General features: G+C 40.6%; 1 protein-coding gene across 1 annotated transcript in view; it reads left to right on the top strand.

Moving 5' to 3' along the window:
* The window catches only part of TMEM132C (transmembrane protein 132C), a 460,032-nt gene that overhangs the window by 250,075 nt on the left and 192,821 nt on the right, over positions 1-17,136 (top strand). The window contains exon 3 of the mRNA XM_083150595.1: positions 15,331-15,477. Within this exon, the coding sequence (XP_083006721.1) occupies positions 15,331-15,477 (147 nt within the window). The remainder of the gene's footprint in view (positions 1-15,330; positions 15,478-17,136) is intronic.

Genomic DNA, 17,136 nt, shown 5'->3' with positions numbered 1-17,136 from the left:
CGATTTTACATAGGGAACCATGTTAAATGGCCCAATTGACCCGATTTCACATAGGGAACAATGTTAAATGGCCCACAGACCCCAAATAGCCACCCTGAAGTGTGAAATGGCCCCCCCAATTGTTAACGCCACCTCACGATCAACATCATCCCGAAGCGTGGCGAGCGCCGCGAGCCCGCGAGGGGCGGCGGTACGCTTCCTCTGACCATTTCATACCCCCACTATCCACGTCGGCGTGGAGTTGAGAATAGAAAGTGTGGCGAGCACAGCGAGCCACCGAGCCCGAAGCGTGGCGATCGTAGTGTGTCCCGCGAGGGGACGCGTAACACGCTCCCGAAGCGTGGCGAGTGGACACGGATTACTTAACATATATTCCGCCTGCGCTCGCCATGCTTCGGGCTCGGTGGCTCGCTGCGCTCGCCACACTTTCTATTCTCAACTCCACACTGACGTGGATACCGCCGGAGGACGCGTACCGCCGCCCCTCGCGGGCTCGCTGCGCTCGCCACGCTTCCAGTTGACGTTGATCGTGGGGTGGCGTTAACAATTGGGGGGGACATTTCACACTTCAGGGTGGCTATTTGGGGTCTGTGGGCCATTTAATATTGTTCCCTATGTAAAATCGGGTCCATTGGGCCATTTAACATTGTTCCCTATGTAAAATCGGTAATCGCGTCGGTCGCATCGCATGCGATTTTTTTGGCCACATTGGATGCGACCGACGCAATTTACATTTTACCATGCATTTCTATGTAAAATCGCGGCCATCGCAACGGTCGCATTGCATGCCATTATAATGGCATGCGATGTACATGCGATGCCCGCGATGGGCGCCGTTCTAGGAAACAAGTACCTGTTTTTTTTTTATAACTTTCTCCTCAAAGATAAATAAAAAGTTTTTTTTTAAAAGGTAAAAAAGCAGGGTCCTACCAGTTTCAGACCCCTTTTTTTGCTGTCTGAATGGGTCTGAAATGGTACCCAGGCAGCAGTGAGCACTATTGGTCCCCAACGCAGTGCATATTTAATGAACCGGCAGCTCATTACATATGCACATATGTAATGAACCGGCAGCTCATTACATATGCACATATGTAATGCACACTCATTACATATGCACATATGTAATGAGCAGCTGGCTTATTAAATATGCACTGCGCTGGCTCAGAGCGGACCAGCTAATGCTCAGTGTCAGACCCACCTACCCTTACCCTTCCCGCTTCCTGCAGCTCTCCTCCCTGCCTGCAGTGCGGGAGCTACAGCTGGCATGCTGCTTTCACACCGCAAACCTGCTTTAGACCAGGTATTTACATGCGATGTGAAAGGGGTTAAACTTGCTCAGACCCGTTCTAAAAAAACGTTTTAAATACCTGGTCTAAGCAGGTTTTGCAGTGTGAAAGAAGCATTAGGTGGAGCCATTTAGGAAACACAGTGCCTAATTTCAAGAATTGTTAACTGGGACATAATTGTGACCAAGGAGCATATCATCTGCCCATCACAGTACTAAACAAATGTTATCTCAGTCACAACTGCCTCTGTGAATACACTCCATGTATCAAATGCATCAGAGTTTTTAGACTTTTTTGCACACAGAAAATCGCTCAACTCCATGAACATCGACATTGCGTGCGACCCAGAATCAGGCTTAGTAACCTGTCTAGTTTATTTTATTCAATTAAGATGAAATAACGTCCATCCTTTTCATCAGTGGTGACAGTGATTATTTCCCTGCTGTATTTGCATTATTTTTTATAATTTATCTGCTTAGTGCTAGCCAATTCTGCAGCACTATGGTATTTAGAACATATTGATATTACAAGGCAGGGTAATAAGCGATAGCCATAGAAGTCTAATGGTGCCCACACATGGTACATTTTGTACTGCATGCATTCTGTAGTAGATCGCATTGCATCTAGTTCAAATCGCATGCAATGCACTACAACAGTGTGCGGTTTGGTCTAGATGCAATGCAATCTAGTACAGAATTGTACCTTTGTACTGTACAGAAGTGCCCATTGCATAATTTTGCATCGCAAGCCTACAGAAACACGGTGCAATGTAAACTGCATGCGATGCGTTTTGAAGTAAAAAGTTTAAAAATGCAGGACCTCTGACTTGGCTCCCCTCCTTCTGGCAGGGAATGGGGTAGCATGCGATACATGGCATATGAAAGGGCCCCATGTGATGTATTGCATGCAATCCTGCCACCCGGGAAGGTCAGTGGGGTCGGATGCAGGGCCGATGCGTGGCACCGGAGCGCCACAGGTGCGCAGGGGGTGAGCGCCCTAGCACTCACATGCTCCCCGGGGGGAATGGGTTATGCGGCCACCGCTACGCTCCACGGGGTGGAGAGTTGGTGGCGGGAGATGTGGCGGGGGGAGGGGGTTGGAGATGCGGCTCCAGGTGGGCTCCAGGAGGGGGGGGGGGGTCACTCTCCTGCTCCAAGCTCCTTTTCTCCTCGGAGGGAGCTTTGCGGCTGCTGCTTCTTCTGCTGCACAGTACCGCCCTCCAGTGGACGCCGCCCTAGGCAAATGCCTAATGCTGTCTAGTGGTGGCGTTGGCACTGCTCGGTTTGCCTATACACTGCTGTGATACATTGCAGTAGTGTATGGGCACCTGTAGCTGTTAAAAGGTTTAGAACACTTCTGCAAAGGTCGGGTTCAGTCTCACCTCCACTCCCAGCTCTGCTGCTGCCGCCTCTTACAGGAGGTCATGCTGGGTACACTGCTTGGCCGAGCATTTAACCCAATCATCTGAGGATTGGGATAATATGCACCCAGCACATTGCTTCACCCCACATGAGCCTGTACACATTTGAAACGGTCGGTACTGTAAGTAACACAATAGATTTAAGGCATCTTAGTTTACATAATGTAAATGTTTTTCCCAAATAATACATTTTTCCTAAATCCCTACAAAGTAACATCCTTTGGATCCCCTCTCCTACTATTGGCTTTACATTGCAAGATCTCAGCACATGTGTGTACTGTAGCCGGGACTCTGCCTTATAACTGCTGTATCTGATCCCCTCTTCTACAGAGTCCAGCAGTGTTAAAAGCAAGCAACAGCAATTATACTGACCATGCATGTGCAGAGCCCTGCTAAATATAGTCTATGTACTATCTATTTTGAAGGGAACAGATTTAGTAAAAATTGATTTTTAAAGTGGAAAACCCCTTTAAAAGCATTTCCATTATATTGCAGAGCCCATGGCTTACCTTAGATCTTAGCTGGCTCAATGTCAACTTCTGTTTTCTATTACAGTTTGAGTAGTGCGCTCACTGGAGTGGTTTGGAGAGACTCTTAGCAACTTACATACTATAATTCTTTAGTCGGTACTAACCAGCTGATCCAAGCTGAACAGCACCCAAGTGACAGATTTCCTGACTATTATGAGTGTGTAATGTTTATCTATGCTTCAGGCACAATGTTAACAGGTTGTAAATCTGGACAGATTAAATATACCGCTGTGAGTTATATTCCTAGTCTAGAATGGCTTGCTATATCCATCATCAACCTCTTCTTTTATTCCCTTTGGACTGATAATTCTAGCTCTTATTCCTGTTTTTTTCCATTCACATTATCTTAACATGATTCTTAGCTGTGCTCATTTAACGTATTAATTGTTCCCAGAAAATAAGCATTGGTTTCCCTTAGTTAAATTATTTATACGAATAGGTGCCATGGTAATAGTAGAAGCCTTATTTAAAAGAGTTTGTCTAATAGTGATTTTATTTTTATTCCTATTTTATGTATGGGGGTAATTCAGACCTGATCGCATGGCAGCGAATTTGCAGCGCCCAGCAGTCAGGTAGTCAATGTGCTTGCAGTGCCAATAAATGCAAATAAACGTGTAAGGCTACAAATCTATTGACGTCACACAACTCCCCCTAAAACGCTATCATTTTCTAAGACACTCCCAGTGTTTCTCTAGCCACGCCTGCATTTTTGTTAGCACTCCCATTTAATGGCTGGGTCCACCCCCAGACACTTACTTCCCATAAATCACTTTGCGAGCAGCTTGCAAGTACAAAGAAAAAGTAGCACAGGCTCCCGCATGTGTAATACAGGGGTTAAACTTTAGTTGATCGATAACCGCCCACCATGGAAATTTGTGGGCATGCAATCAGGTCTGAATTACCCCAATATGTGATAGAACTAGAAGCATCATTCGCTGTATGCAATGCAAGTCTTCCCACTGGTTACACAATTGTGCATCATTTCATACTATACACTTGTACTGCATGTATGTATTATTTTATTTTTTACCAGTTTCTTATATAGCGCACACATATTCTGCAGCGCTTTCCAGAGTATAGTTGAACATTCACATCAGTCCCTGTTCCAGTGGAGCTTACAATCTTTCAACCCTATCACACACATACCTCACAACTTTTAAAAGGTGAGCTGTGGGACTGTTTGCTGGGAAGCTTCCCAAGTGGAGCTTACAATCTATATATTTCCTACCACATGTACACGGTACACGCACATACCCTCATTCTATGGTTGTTGTTTTTGTTTTTGTATGGATCCAATTGATCTACCAGTATACTTTTTGATTGTGGGAGGAAACTGGGGTACCCGAAGGAAACCCACGCATGCAGGGGAGAAAATACAAACTCTGCACAGTTTGGGCCATGGTGGGAATCAAACCCATGACCTCAGCACTGTGAGGCAGTAATGCTAACCATTACACCATCAGTACTGCCCCCAAATGGCTTTACACAGGTAATAGTTTATTATGGATGACTTATGTAATGCAGAGATGAATTCTGAAAACCGAGGAGAATGATAGGGTTTAATAAGTAATATTTACTGGCAAAATTGGCTCCCATCTACTGTATGTATGCAAGGTTTACTGCATACTTATCAACATTTAGTATTTGCTCTATGGAAGATGCAAGGGAAAGTTTCAGAGTGTGTGCTATCGCACATTGGGCCTAATTCAGTGGTGTAACTATAAATTGTGCTGGTACTTGTGTAGTTTCACGGCGCCAGCATGGCGCCGTGCGTCTGAGTCCCCTTGCGGGGCTTGCTTCGCTCGCCCACGCTGCCGGCTCGGTGGCTCGCTTCGCTCGCCACGCTATCTGAAATCATCTCCATGCCAACGTGGATAGTGGGGGTATGAACTATCCACGTTGGCATGGAGTTAAGTTACTTTATTTTAGATATTTTGGCGAGCGTACCCAACCCGGAAGTAGCACGGCGCCAGCAGTTACTTTATTTTAGATAGTTTGGCGAGCGTACCCAACCCGGAAGTAGCACGGCGCCATGCTGGCGCCATGAAACTACACAAGAACCATTGTGCACTCCCCTGCCAAAAGGTTTGTTGCCCCCCTTCCCACTCCAGGCTCCTCTCCAGCGTGTTCCCCCAGTGTGTGACGTGATGGCTTCACACACATAATGGAGAAGCTGAAGCAGGAGAGAGGAAGAGAGACCAGCAGACACTGCTGCTTCCCTTAGCTCCGACACATCCTAGGCTGCCCTAGCACGCCCATCCGCCCGCCCACCCTGTACACAGTAGCCAATAGCCGGCTCTGTGTACAGTCAATTGAATCAGTGGGGGAATTTGACATCTCTGCCATGGCCCCACCCGCACTGCGGCTGACTCGCCTCCAGGGCTTAGTCAGTGGGCAGCGGCAGGCAGCAGCATGTCAGTGCGTCGAGCGGGTGCTGGGGCCCACACAGACCCTGCTGCTGCTTGCTCCCCCAAGCGGCTGCTGGGGCTGCCTTACAGTAGTTACGCCACTGGCCTAATTCTAGTCTGATCGGTCCCCCGTGTGTTTGCACAGTGGTCTGATGTTGAAGCTCTGTGCATGCACATATTCGCTTATGCACAGGTGCCGGGCTTCTGGCAGGCAACTAGCTTCCAGGGTTGGGCGTTCTCGGACCAGGCCGCCGAAGTTTGTGAGCACTGTAAAAATCATTCGATGGTCGAATTTCAGGCCCGTAAGCTACCCTTAACAAGGCTCGCTAAACAACGAACTAACGCTAGTTAGCGAGCCTACCAGAATCAGGCCCATTATGTCATAGTGAAACTGTTTATAACATCCACATGTCTAATTGGTTCATTTTACTGTACACACTGGAGCACATACACAGTGTAAAGCAGCGCAAAACTGACTTATCTTAAGATCTGGTAATTAACAATGGGCCTGATTCAGATTTTTTAGTAAATACACAACAAGCAGGTAACTTTATGTATGTAACAAACCATGTTGCAATGCAAGGGGAACAAAACCTTAATTTTTTTTCTGTGCAGGGTGTATACTGGCTGCTTTATTTTTACACTGCAATTTAAATTTCAGTTGTCAAGGTGTGTACACACAGGGGCGATTTTGTGTAATATCGCGGGAAATATGGTCATCGATGGGAGTGTGCGCGCTCCCGTTTTTACCCCTGTAGTGATCGCTGGTCACAGGAACATGCTCCTGCGACCAGCTGATTACCACTGCCGGGCTCCTCCAGCAGTTTCTTTTTCATCAGCGACCATCTCTGGTCGCTGATGAACAGGAGACACAGAGCAATATATTGCTCAGCAATATATTGCTAGCAATATATTGCTGAGCAATATATCTCTCCCGTGTGTACGGGGCTGAACACTCCCCAACCAAATCTAAATCTCACTGCAGATTACATCTGTCCAAGCTGCAGTGCAACATAGATTTGCTCAGTTGCTTGCTGTTTTTGCTTTGTTTGGAAACCAGAATCAAGCCCTATAAACTGTATTGTCACTCTTACCATTTACATGTTTCCTATAATTAGGGAATGCATTAATTACACTGTCTGGGGTTGGATAATCTTTCCAGCGTAATCTTTAAAGCGTGCTGTACTGTGATCCCTGTTTTTTTTCATAATTACTTAACGTATTCTTATGCTTGCGTGGGTTTCCTCCAGGTACTCTGGTTACCTCCCACATTCCAAAAATATACTGGTAGGTTAATTGACTCCCAACAAAATTAACCCTAAAATGAATGTGTGTGCATGTACATGTGGAACTGATGTGAATGTAAAGCGCTGCGGAATATGCGAGCGATATATAATAATAGGCGATCAATATAAAATAAACTGTCCACTTAAGGTATTTAAGTTTATATAGAGTTGTGTCTGAACAGAAGTAATAGTATCCCCTGCATTCTTTAAATAATTGCCATCTTACAAGACAGTATTTCCTATGTTCATTATTATTTTAAACTATGTATTTATTATTTAATAACAGGTCAAGAAAATCTGCACAGCTTGTAGGTACGATATACTATTATATGACTGCAAGTTGTTTTTGCATGCATACTGAATAATATTCATATTTAGAATAATCATTCATTATTTACAATGTTTTGGATTACATGAGATAAACAAATATGAATATAGGTATTTGGAATTGTTATTTATGCCCTATTATGTGGGGATTGCTTCCGTGCCTGCTTTGACATATCAGAATATATAATAATGGCTGCAATAATTTTTTTTCATTATTTTTTTTATATCCAAAGGCCTTTTTTAGTCATTCAATTCTATAATGTACACATAAAAATACAGGAAGACATTACCAGACTTTATTGTCGTTTCATTTTCCAACTTGAAGAGACACCGTGGGAACTGGTGCACATAAAAAATAAAAAGAGTTAGAACCAACACAAACAATAGGGTTATAGGGCAGTGCATCCGCTACCCAGGGTACAATGATGAGCGGAGGCCATAGCCCCCCAATATATATATGTTCTGAGACAGAAATTTGATTGGCTCCTTAACAAAGACCTGAGACCATGCAAAGAAAACTCCTTAAGCATCATCGATGTGTACTAATGTAGTTGCAATGCTGTCTGTGCAATGGAGCCAGAAAAAACGACTGCGAGAAGAAAAGAAGCTGACAATAATAATAATAATAAAATATTGCTAATAATAATAATAATAATAATAATAATCACACCACAGAGGGGATGATTACATTTGTAATGGGTGTGCTAAATTTAATTTCCCCATTACTTTAGCCAGGGTGGTATGCAATTGTTTGGGAACTCATTGATGCAATTCTGGGTTCATCTGAGTAAGAGTGCTGAATCTGACTAAGGTGTCGGGCGTGATGCGAAAAGTGCTGTTTGGGCACCCAAATAAGCCTTTTTTTACTGCCTGCCAGCATGGGGGGCTGGGAGCAGAAATTATGTTAACATACTGTACCTTTTGACAGAAATAATTAAAGAGCTACCCATGGGTGGGCACATATGAGGGAAGAGGGGTGTAACAATTGAATCACTCTTAGAGATTTAGATTTTTAAAAAGGTAGTTTGGTAGTAATTTATTTAATCATACATATATATATTTTTTTTTTATGGGAAGTATTGTGTACTCAAAACAGGAAGGGAAGGTGGGAAGACTGGAACAAAGAGGCCTTGAACCACATCCCTGAAACTGAGACACACCCCTGCTCTGCTATATGCTGAATATCACCAGTGATCAGCACTCATGCCATCCCCGTCATAGAGGTTTAAACCAGCTCTTTTGTTATGTCATTCATTTGTGCAACTCCCTTTACTTTATATCAGTAACAGCATTAATGCATAGCTTTTTAATCTGCATTCCAGTAACACTATTCACTTGACTTGCTGTCTGTGCCATTTGCCGTTTGTACCAACACCCTGCCATTGTTATAAAACAGATGTGGTTAACTAGAGGTGTGAAATGGAAGTGGCTCAATCACCCACATATTCCATGTTACAAATATTCCCAATTACTCAAGGAGTATATGTAAATGGTGAGGTTTGTCAAAGCTGACAAACAACAGATGCCTTTTGGAAGGCAATAGAAAAATACATAAACCTGGTTTAGGATTTAATCCTATTGCTGTTATAAATCTATCTTCAAAGATGATTATTTGCGGCGGTTTTAACAACTCACTCCTTAGGACTGTAGATCTACCACCAAGTCTAATGCTGGGCACACACTGGGTACCTGGACTACATAGTGAGAGCTGAGAGCATCGCAAGTGCATACACACTGCAAGGGGGGCGGTGGTGCATGGCAGGCAACATTCATTGGCATGGCATCGCTAGCAATGCTTTCTGATTAACCCTGGAGCATGGCCAGCTAGACTTCATAAGCCACAGTGGAGCCCCACAGATCGTGTGAACACACCAGGCAATATGGCGGATTTACCTTTCCGATCAAATGGTACATATCAGAAGGTACTGTATATTGCCCATTGTGTACCCAGCTTAAATTGAACATGCTCCACCTGCTTTTCCTATAAATACATTTAAACACTGTGAGCTTGATTTAAAAAAAAACAGACAAAATGCTGATGTTTACACAGTTGTGTCATTATTTGCTACTGAACATTGTGAACAATGTATATTCCTAAAACATCCTTCGTCCCATGATTTACACTGACTGTAATCAAATACCTCTTTTGCATACAGAGTTCTTGGCACTGGAACTGGCAGTACAAAACAATTTGTGTTCCTGGGCCATAACTCTGACGAAGCCTGAAGTGAACCCCAAAAAAAGCCATCTAATTGGTGTGTAGTATAGTAATGGGCTATAGTATAGTAATGAGTTCTAATTAATCAGTGCTAATTAATCACCAAGGTACATATTTACTCTTTAGAAATAAGTGTTTTGCTTATCCGTGACAAACATCGTCAATCATACAATCATCAGAGAAAAGCTTCGATAGAACCTGAAATTGTTTCTAATTGGATAATCTTGAGTTCAGTTGCTTTTATATAATCTGCACATCTTCTATACTACCTTCTTGAAATGTTGAATTTACTTCTACATCAATTCATAAGCATAAGCAATTTAAAAATGTAACGGATGCGTTTCTCAGCCTAACATTCATGCTGTATGGGGTAGATTTATTAAGCTTGGTGAAGTGATTAAACTGTCTGGTTTTTATCACCGGCCAATCAGCTCCTACCTGTGAAGTTACAGGCTTGGTTTGAAAAATGACAGGTAGGAGCTTATTGGCCGGTGTTAAAAACCAGACAGTTAATCACTTCACCAAGCTTAATAAATCTGCCCCTATGTCTCTTATCATCAATAATCTGTATTCAGTTTATGCAATAAGTAAAACCGCAAAAACAACACATAAATGGGAAGGAATAAAAAAATAAAAAAATGGAAGAGTAGGGGATCAAGACTGGCATAACCCTTTTGCCAAGGTGGAGGAGGCAGAAAGGTACCTTTAAAGTCTAAATATGAAAAGAGTAATGTATTTTATGAAGAATGTTATATTTGGACGTGGAGGAAACAGGCACTTCCAGTGCTGTGCTTTGGCACCTTATGAGTAAGTGTATGGTACACTGGACTCACAGGTTTTTCTCCGCATCAAGAATGGAGCCACGAGATTGGGTGACGTTTAATATGTTTCACATGCCATCGCAGTGGCACTTTGCACCACCTGTCAATTGCTTGCCCGGATTGGAATCTGCCCATAGTGTTATGTTTACTGATAATTAAATTAGTCTGTATAGTTATGCAGTAGCTGTATACTGTAGCTATAAAAATGATTGTTTAAGGTGGTAAAGTAGAGTTCATACTAATAAAAAAATGTTTAGGATCTTCAAAAATCCAAGTACAGTACCATCCAATTCAAAATTTCACTGATGCCGATTTCCCATGCGATTTCATTAGAGGATGTGTTTCTTTTTTTTATCTATTTTATACTTTATTCACTATTGAATGTATTTACTTTCAACAGTAAATCTTCTTTTGTGAAATTTGCATATGTCAGACAGCATTAACATCAACACGCTATTTGCCAACTGGCCTGAACTGAAGGTCACTTTTTCACTCTGTTTTTCTCTCTAAGATGCATTTCTTTTAACTTTTAGCCTTTGCTTCTTTAACTGTCTGATCTTTATCTTGCCTACTTTGTCTTTTTACAGAACTCTTTTTACTACATTTTCTATTAAACTATCATGGCAATACTCCTACATTGCCTGCTGCTGCACTTTCTCTGTGATAAGTACTATAAGGCTTCGTGTCCAAATGTACCATCACTTGTCATCCACACATGTCAGGCGTTTGACATGCTTTATAAGTAGCATTGAATGTAAAGGTTTGGTAAAATTATTTTTAAGTACCTCATCTTAATTTAATATACAGTGTGTATATAATATAGATATATCTATATATCTATATATCTATATATATATATATATATATATATATATATATATATATATATATAGATATATAGGAAAGGATGCTGGCGGCACTCACAGACTTTTCAAATCAGGGATGCAATAATCCCAAACAGGCAGGCTGCGTCCAACGTTTCGATTTATTATTGTCTTCAGGAACCTGAAGACAATAATAAATCGAAACGTTGGACGCAGCCTGCCTGTTTGGGATTATTGCATCCCTGATTTGAAAAGTCAGTGAGTGCCGCCAGCATCCTTTCCTGTACAAATTTCTTTATTGTGAGGGCACCGGGCACATTGCAACAATTGAATTGGAGTGCCGGGCAACACAACCCATTATATATATATATATATATATATATATAAGTTCCAAAGTCTGCCGGCACTCAAATAGTTTAATCAGTCAGCTGCCCCAGGTGCCAGGAGATGGTATGAAGTATAAGTCCAAGATCCCAAAAGGGAAAAAACGGCACTCTGGAGTCGGTTTACATGCTTCAAACAAACATGTGTATTGGGGACGTTTCGGGGGACAAACCCCGTCCTCAGCCCAATCCTACTGTAGGATTGGGCTGAGGACGGGGTTTGTCCCCCGAAACGTCCCCAATACACATGTTTGTTTGAAGCATTTAAACCGACTCCAGAGTGTTGTTTTTTTCCCTTTTGGGATCTTGGACTTATATATATATATATATATATATGCACAACAAGGAATGACTCTAGTCGCGCCACAAAGAAGGCTGCTACTCTAAAAAGACCCCCCTGTTAGCGGGAGACAAATGGGTATGGGTATAGAGATAGATAGAGAGCGCCAAAGGATTCCACCACCTTATGTGTGATGAACAGATTGTTCAAGTATGAAAGAACATCTAAACGTTTCTGAAATTTAACAATTTTTATTAAAAAGTTATAAAATAATGTGGTATCTTAATTCATTTCTTTGAAGACGATGACAAACCAACGCGTTTCGTCTTTAGAAAGACTTCATCAGGTTTTTTTTTTAAGATAAACACGATAAAAGAATCAATGAAGAAAGATATGGAGTTTTCTAACCATATGGTGAATGTCGATTTTTTAGGGAGAAATCGCAATCTTTAATAGGTGGTAAATATGAGTTTGGAGGTTACTGTTCCATACAGAATAAATCAATTATTGGTCCCATGTTCAGCCCCTTCAAGGTATAAGGAGTCTTCCAAAAGATGTAGGTCGGCAATTGCCGTATGACAGGATGTAGTTCAATATAAAAAGTGAGCAATACTTCAGGGCGGTTTGTATTAACGCCCTTGGGGGTCAAACGGACACCTCAATATCTTCCGGATGATAACATAATAGTGAGGCAGGATGATAAATGTAGAACTGTGTTCACGCTTGAAAACAGCCTCTGTGTATGTATCCTAAGGGATGGCGCCTCAAAATCGGGGTCTGCATTATAGTAGCAATGTGGGGATCAGCAGTGTCCAATATCTTTAATTATATCTATAGATATATATATATCTATAGATAGTAAGGGGATGGGGGACAGCATATATATATATATATATATATATATATATATATATATATATAGGGGTTGGCGGCCTGGCACTCTCCCGCGGTGGTTACGGTACCCCGGTGCCCTTGAAGAATAGATTGTAGGTTCAGGACAGAATCACGGCACTCCAAGGAAATTTTCAAAAGAAGTACATTGAAGAAAAACACACCAACGTTTCGGAGCTTGGCGCTCCTTTTTCAAGGTGAAAAACAGTGTAACAGTTACACTGTTTATCACCTTGAAAAAGGAGCGCCAAGCTCCGAAACGTTGGTGTGTTTTTCTTCAATATACTTCTTTTGAAAATTTCCTTGGAGTGCCGTGATTCTGTCCTGAACCTATATATATATATATATATATATATATATATATATATATATATATATATCCAGACTGTCCGCACTCGATCCCAAATAAGAGAAATGGGGTGCTCCATAAGATGAATTGAATATGGTATGATGGTAGATTATACATTAAAAGCTTGAAAACCTTGACCTTGGTGAGTTCCCATTTCAATACCATATATATAATTTTTGTGTTGTGTATTACATAATGCATTATTTTGGTGCTAAATGTGCACATTATGAAATAATTTGTATTCCCTACCTAGGGAACTTAGTATATATGAAAGATATTAGGCATTTGGAGATTGGAATTGATTGCTTGATTGTTCTGAGATGGTTTATTAACGACATGGAAAGTAATCTGTTCTAATTCCCCATGATCCAATATTATATATTGTTGTATGTATAACCACTAGCAATTGTGCAGTGCACCAGGATGGATTTAAGGTATTATAACTAAATAAATCCTTGTGGTGTAATTGCAATTGTGCTTAAATCACTGTTAAATCAAACAGATAACTCCAGCTTCTAAATCTAAGAAACCATCTGTAGAGGAGGAGATGGAAAATACCAGCTGCGACACTTCCCACAGATATTCTTCCAGTGTGTTCTACATCTACGGCAATGCAAGTTTTGTACTTCCTGACCTAATTACCTCTTATAAATATACAAATTCTGGTATCAATAGGGTACCTATCACATCATTTCACAGTCACACAAGTACCGCGTCTGTAACTTTCAAAATAAATAGTATTGTACAATACATTTAATGCAGTATAATATTTTATTTATTCAGTTTTGGGCAGGGTAAGGATTATATTATCCTTATCAATAAGAGAGATTTTATTAATTATATCTGAACGATCTTAACTGGAAGGCAAAGAAGTCCCCATCATTTTGTATTTATTTATTCAAAGCATATTCTGCAAATCAATATGGGACATTGCTTATTGTATGGCTGTTAGAATTGTTGGAATACTGTATTTGTATACAACGGGTAGTGGTATGGCAGAGTGATCATAAAAATGGGTTCTACGCATGCACAGTACCGAGGATGACACTGTGCTGGTTACTTGACCGTGATGGGGGTCAGGACCGGCAGTGGGGACCAGCAGGCACCGGCAGCAGCAGCGGGAACCAGCGGTAACCGGTGGTGGGGTCCACAGCGATGGCAGAGGGGTGGGGGGGCAAGGCAGCAGCCCCTCTTCTTCACAGAGGTACTGTAAGAGCCACCCCTGTTGTGTACCAATCTTAAAGAGATGGGGAGAAAAATGGGTACATAAGATTGCAGAATAATTGTTGTAGCTGTTTGTGAAGAGAAAGTGTAATAATACAGTCATTGATGAACGATATTCAGTGTAGCTACCAGTAGTGCACCACTGTTGGAATAAGGGCAGTCACAGTATTTTTAGCTGTTTTGCAATCGTGGGACGTTGAATATATGGTGCAGCCACCTGCTTCTGCCACCTGCATTCCGCTATATCAATTGTTAACTTTACACAATGTGCTGTACTGAGTGAGTTATTTGGACAACAGTTATGTTCATATTTTCATTTATAGAAGTGTGTATTATCAAGGAGAGAAGGTCAAACATTTTAGACCTTGAGCTGTTCAGAGTGCATTCATGTAAATTCTTAGGATTTGCATTGTTTTACATAGACTGCTGTTCACCAAAGGCTAAAAGCAAATAGTTAATATGTATGTGGCGGGTCGGCTGCAATAAGAGAGCCAATGTGTACATTAAAATAGTCTCATCATTTGATGCTCACCCATAAAATATTTATATATATTGTTTTGAATGTCATGTATTCCAGCACGATACAAGGTATCGAGTACTAACCACAGATCCGTTCAGATGCAAACGTTGTAACAATGGCAGTCTGCTATTCACTGGATAAAAGATTGTTGTTGTTTTTAATAATTAAGCATTTCTCCTGTGGATATATGTAAATGTGCATTATTTGTATATGCATCAGTACTGTACAATATATATTAAATATTTAATGATACTCTATATGCTGTGTGTGTGTGTGTGCACATGTGTATATACATTCTTTTTAGAAGCATTTAAACCTTCAATTACCGAAAATGGTTTTAAAAGAGTAAATAACTATTTTTTCTTCTTCTTGGTGAACAAAAAATAATATGATGTAATGAGAAAACAGATCACCGTGTATAAAATTACAGGATGCTATAGTAACTGTGAATTAATCCACATGTCATTGTTTCTTTGCCTGGCAAGTATTCAGTACGTTAAGATGGCCTTCCATGTTATAAAAGTCAAAAATAAATCAATGTAATGTTGTATCTGTCAACACAGGGCCAAGGTGAAGAAAGGTGTTAACATTCTGAATGTGAAGATCAGTGATGTACGGCAGTGGGATGTTAAGCAAGAACTGGGGAATGGGGGCAAGCACTCTACCACAACAGTCACCTGTCAGAGACTCGGACCGGGCCCTCGTAACAGGTACAGTGCTAATCCTCATATGTACCACCTTACCTTAGCGTTCGAGACCAAAAGTCCCTTTTGTTAATGTCAATACCATCTGGTTACATTATACATACAGGTTACATTATATATCCATGCCCAGGCTAGCATATAAAATGAATTGGCCTCTATTTTCTCTGACAATACATTTTCACAGTTGGAACCATATTACCCGTTTCTGATGCATCTGTGTCCTTCTTTTGATGCCATCTGCTTCAGATGGAGCCAATTAATGCATTTGTATTTTTTCTTTAATGACATACACTAAATGTGTCTAACATATATACAGTATATACTATAATGGCTTCTTAACAAGCTTGTGAATTGTATCAGGTAATGTGCCCCATATGAATCTCTAATGCTACACTGTAGCAGATATTGAACAGGGATGATTTGTCAAAACTTGGAAAGGACTAAAGTACTAACCAATCAGGTTGTGCCATTTTTTCAAATACAACGTAAAATAGAGCTGATTGGTTGGTATTTGAGGTTTGATGTATCAAGCCGTAAGTAACACATAGATACCAATTAGCATCTATCTATCATTTTAAATAATGCACTTGATTAATGCTTCCTCAAAGCTAATTGGTTGCTCTTGACAACTGCTCTGCTGGTCCACTCTTTACACTGCTTGAAATAACGACCCCTTATATCTCTTCTCTTTCCACTTTATCTCTCTCTCTCTAAGCTTTGATACCGTTAATCTCCCCCTATGTAAAAGAAATTTGGCTTTGACCACCAGTTTACCAAATGATCAAGGTAGTTGCCTTGGGTGCCTAAACGCAAAGCCTGGCCTGCTCATTAGTTGCAATATTAGCCACAAATATAGAACAACTTGATATGTACTCATTAGCTGTAGCATCTGATTATTTTCTGATATATGTATATAAATACATGTGAGTAATTGAGACTGTAATTTATCTCAAAACTACCAAAGGATCCTCCAGTTATCTGAAAAAACAAATCTAACACCTTTTATATATCTATTCTGATTTTCCTTCACACGTTGAATGCTGCATATGTGTAAATCAAATACTGTTTGTTGCAATGTATAATATACTGTTACTATTCAGCCCCCTACATTAGGCTTCCAGGTGGGCCCCATTAGGTATTAAATTGATTTAACAGATGAACAAAGAAGACTTTGTCTACCCTCTTGCTCTTTATAAGAGTATCAGATTTTTATTACAAACCTAATACTTTTTACAGGATGTAATGTGATGCCTATAATAGAGTCAAAGCTTATACAATTCTCAATTTAAAAATACTTTAGGGAGACAATATGGTATCTGAAGTTTAAAATGACCATAATCAAATAGAAGCAAGGTTTACTGCTCCTAGGATAAATAATTATAGTCATATACTGTGGCTCTATTAAAACCATATTTCTGTATTTCTACAAATTTGTACTACATGTTCTAAAAACAAGTATATTATTTTGTATACAGCTATATCGCATTCATCCACAGTTCTTAACTATTGTAATTCTTTAAAAAATTGCCGATATGAAAACAACAATTTTATGTTTATGAGAATAACAAAAAGGCATTAAGGGTACTTAAGATACTCATATCGAGAGCACGGCCCCCGAGAGATAAGGTGTAATGTTCCCCAATTTTTAGTAACAAATATTGCACA

Source organism: Crinia signifera, chromosome 1 (assembly GCF_055691185.1).
Source record: "Crinia signifera chromosome 1, ASM5569118v1, whole genome shotgun sequence".
NCBI classification, from domain to species: Eukaryota; Metazoa; Chordata; class Amphibia; order Anura; family Myobatrachidae; genus Crinia; species Crinia signifera.
Note: the sequence above shows the minus strand (reverse complement) of the source record. Positions and strands in the feature narration are given on the sequence as shown.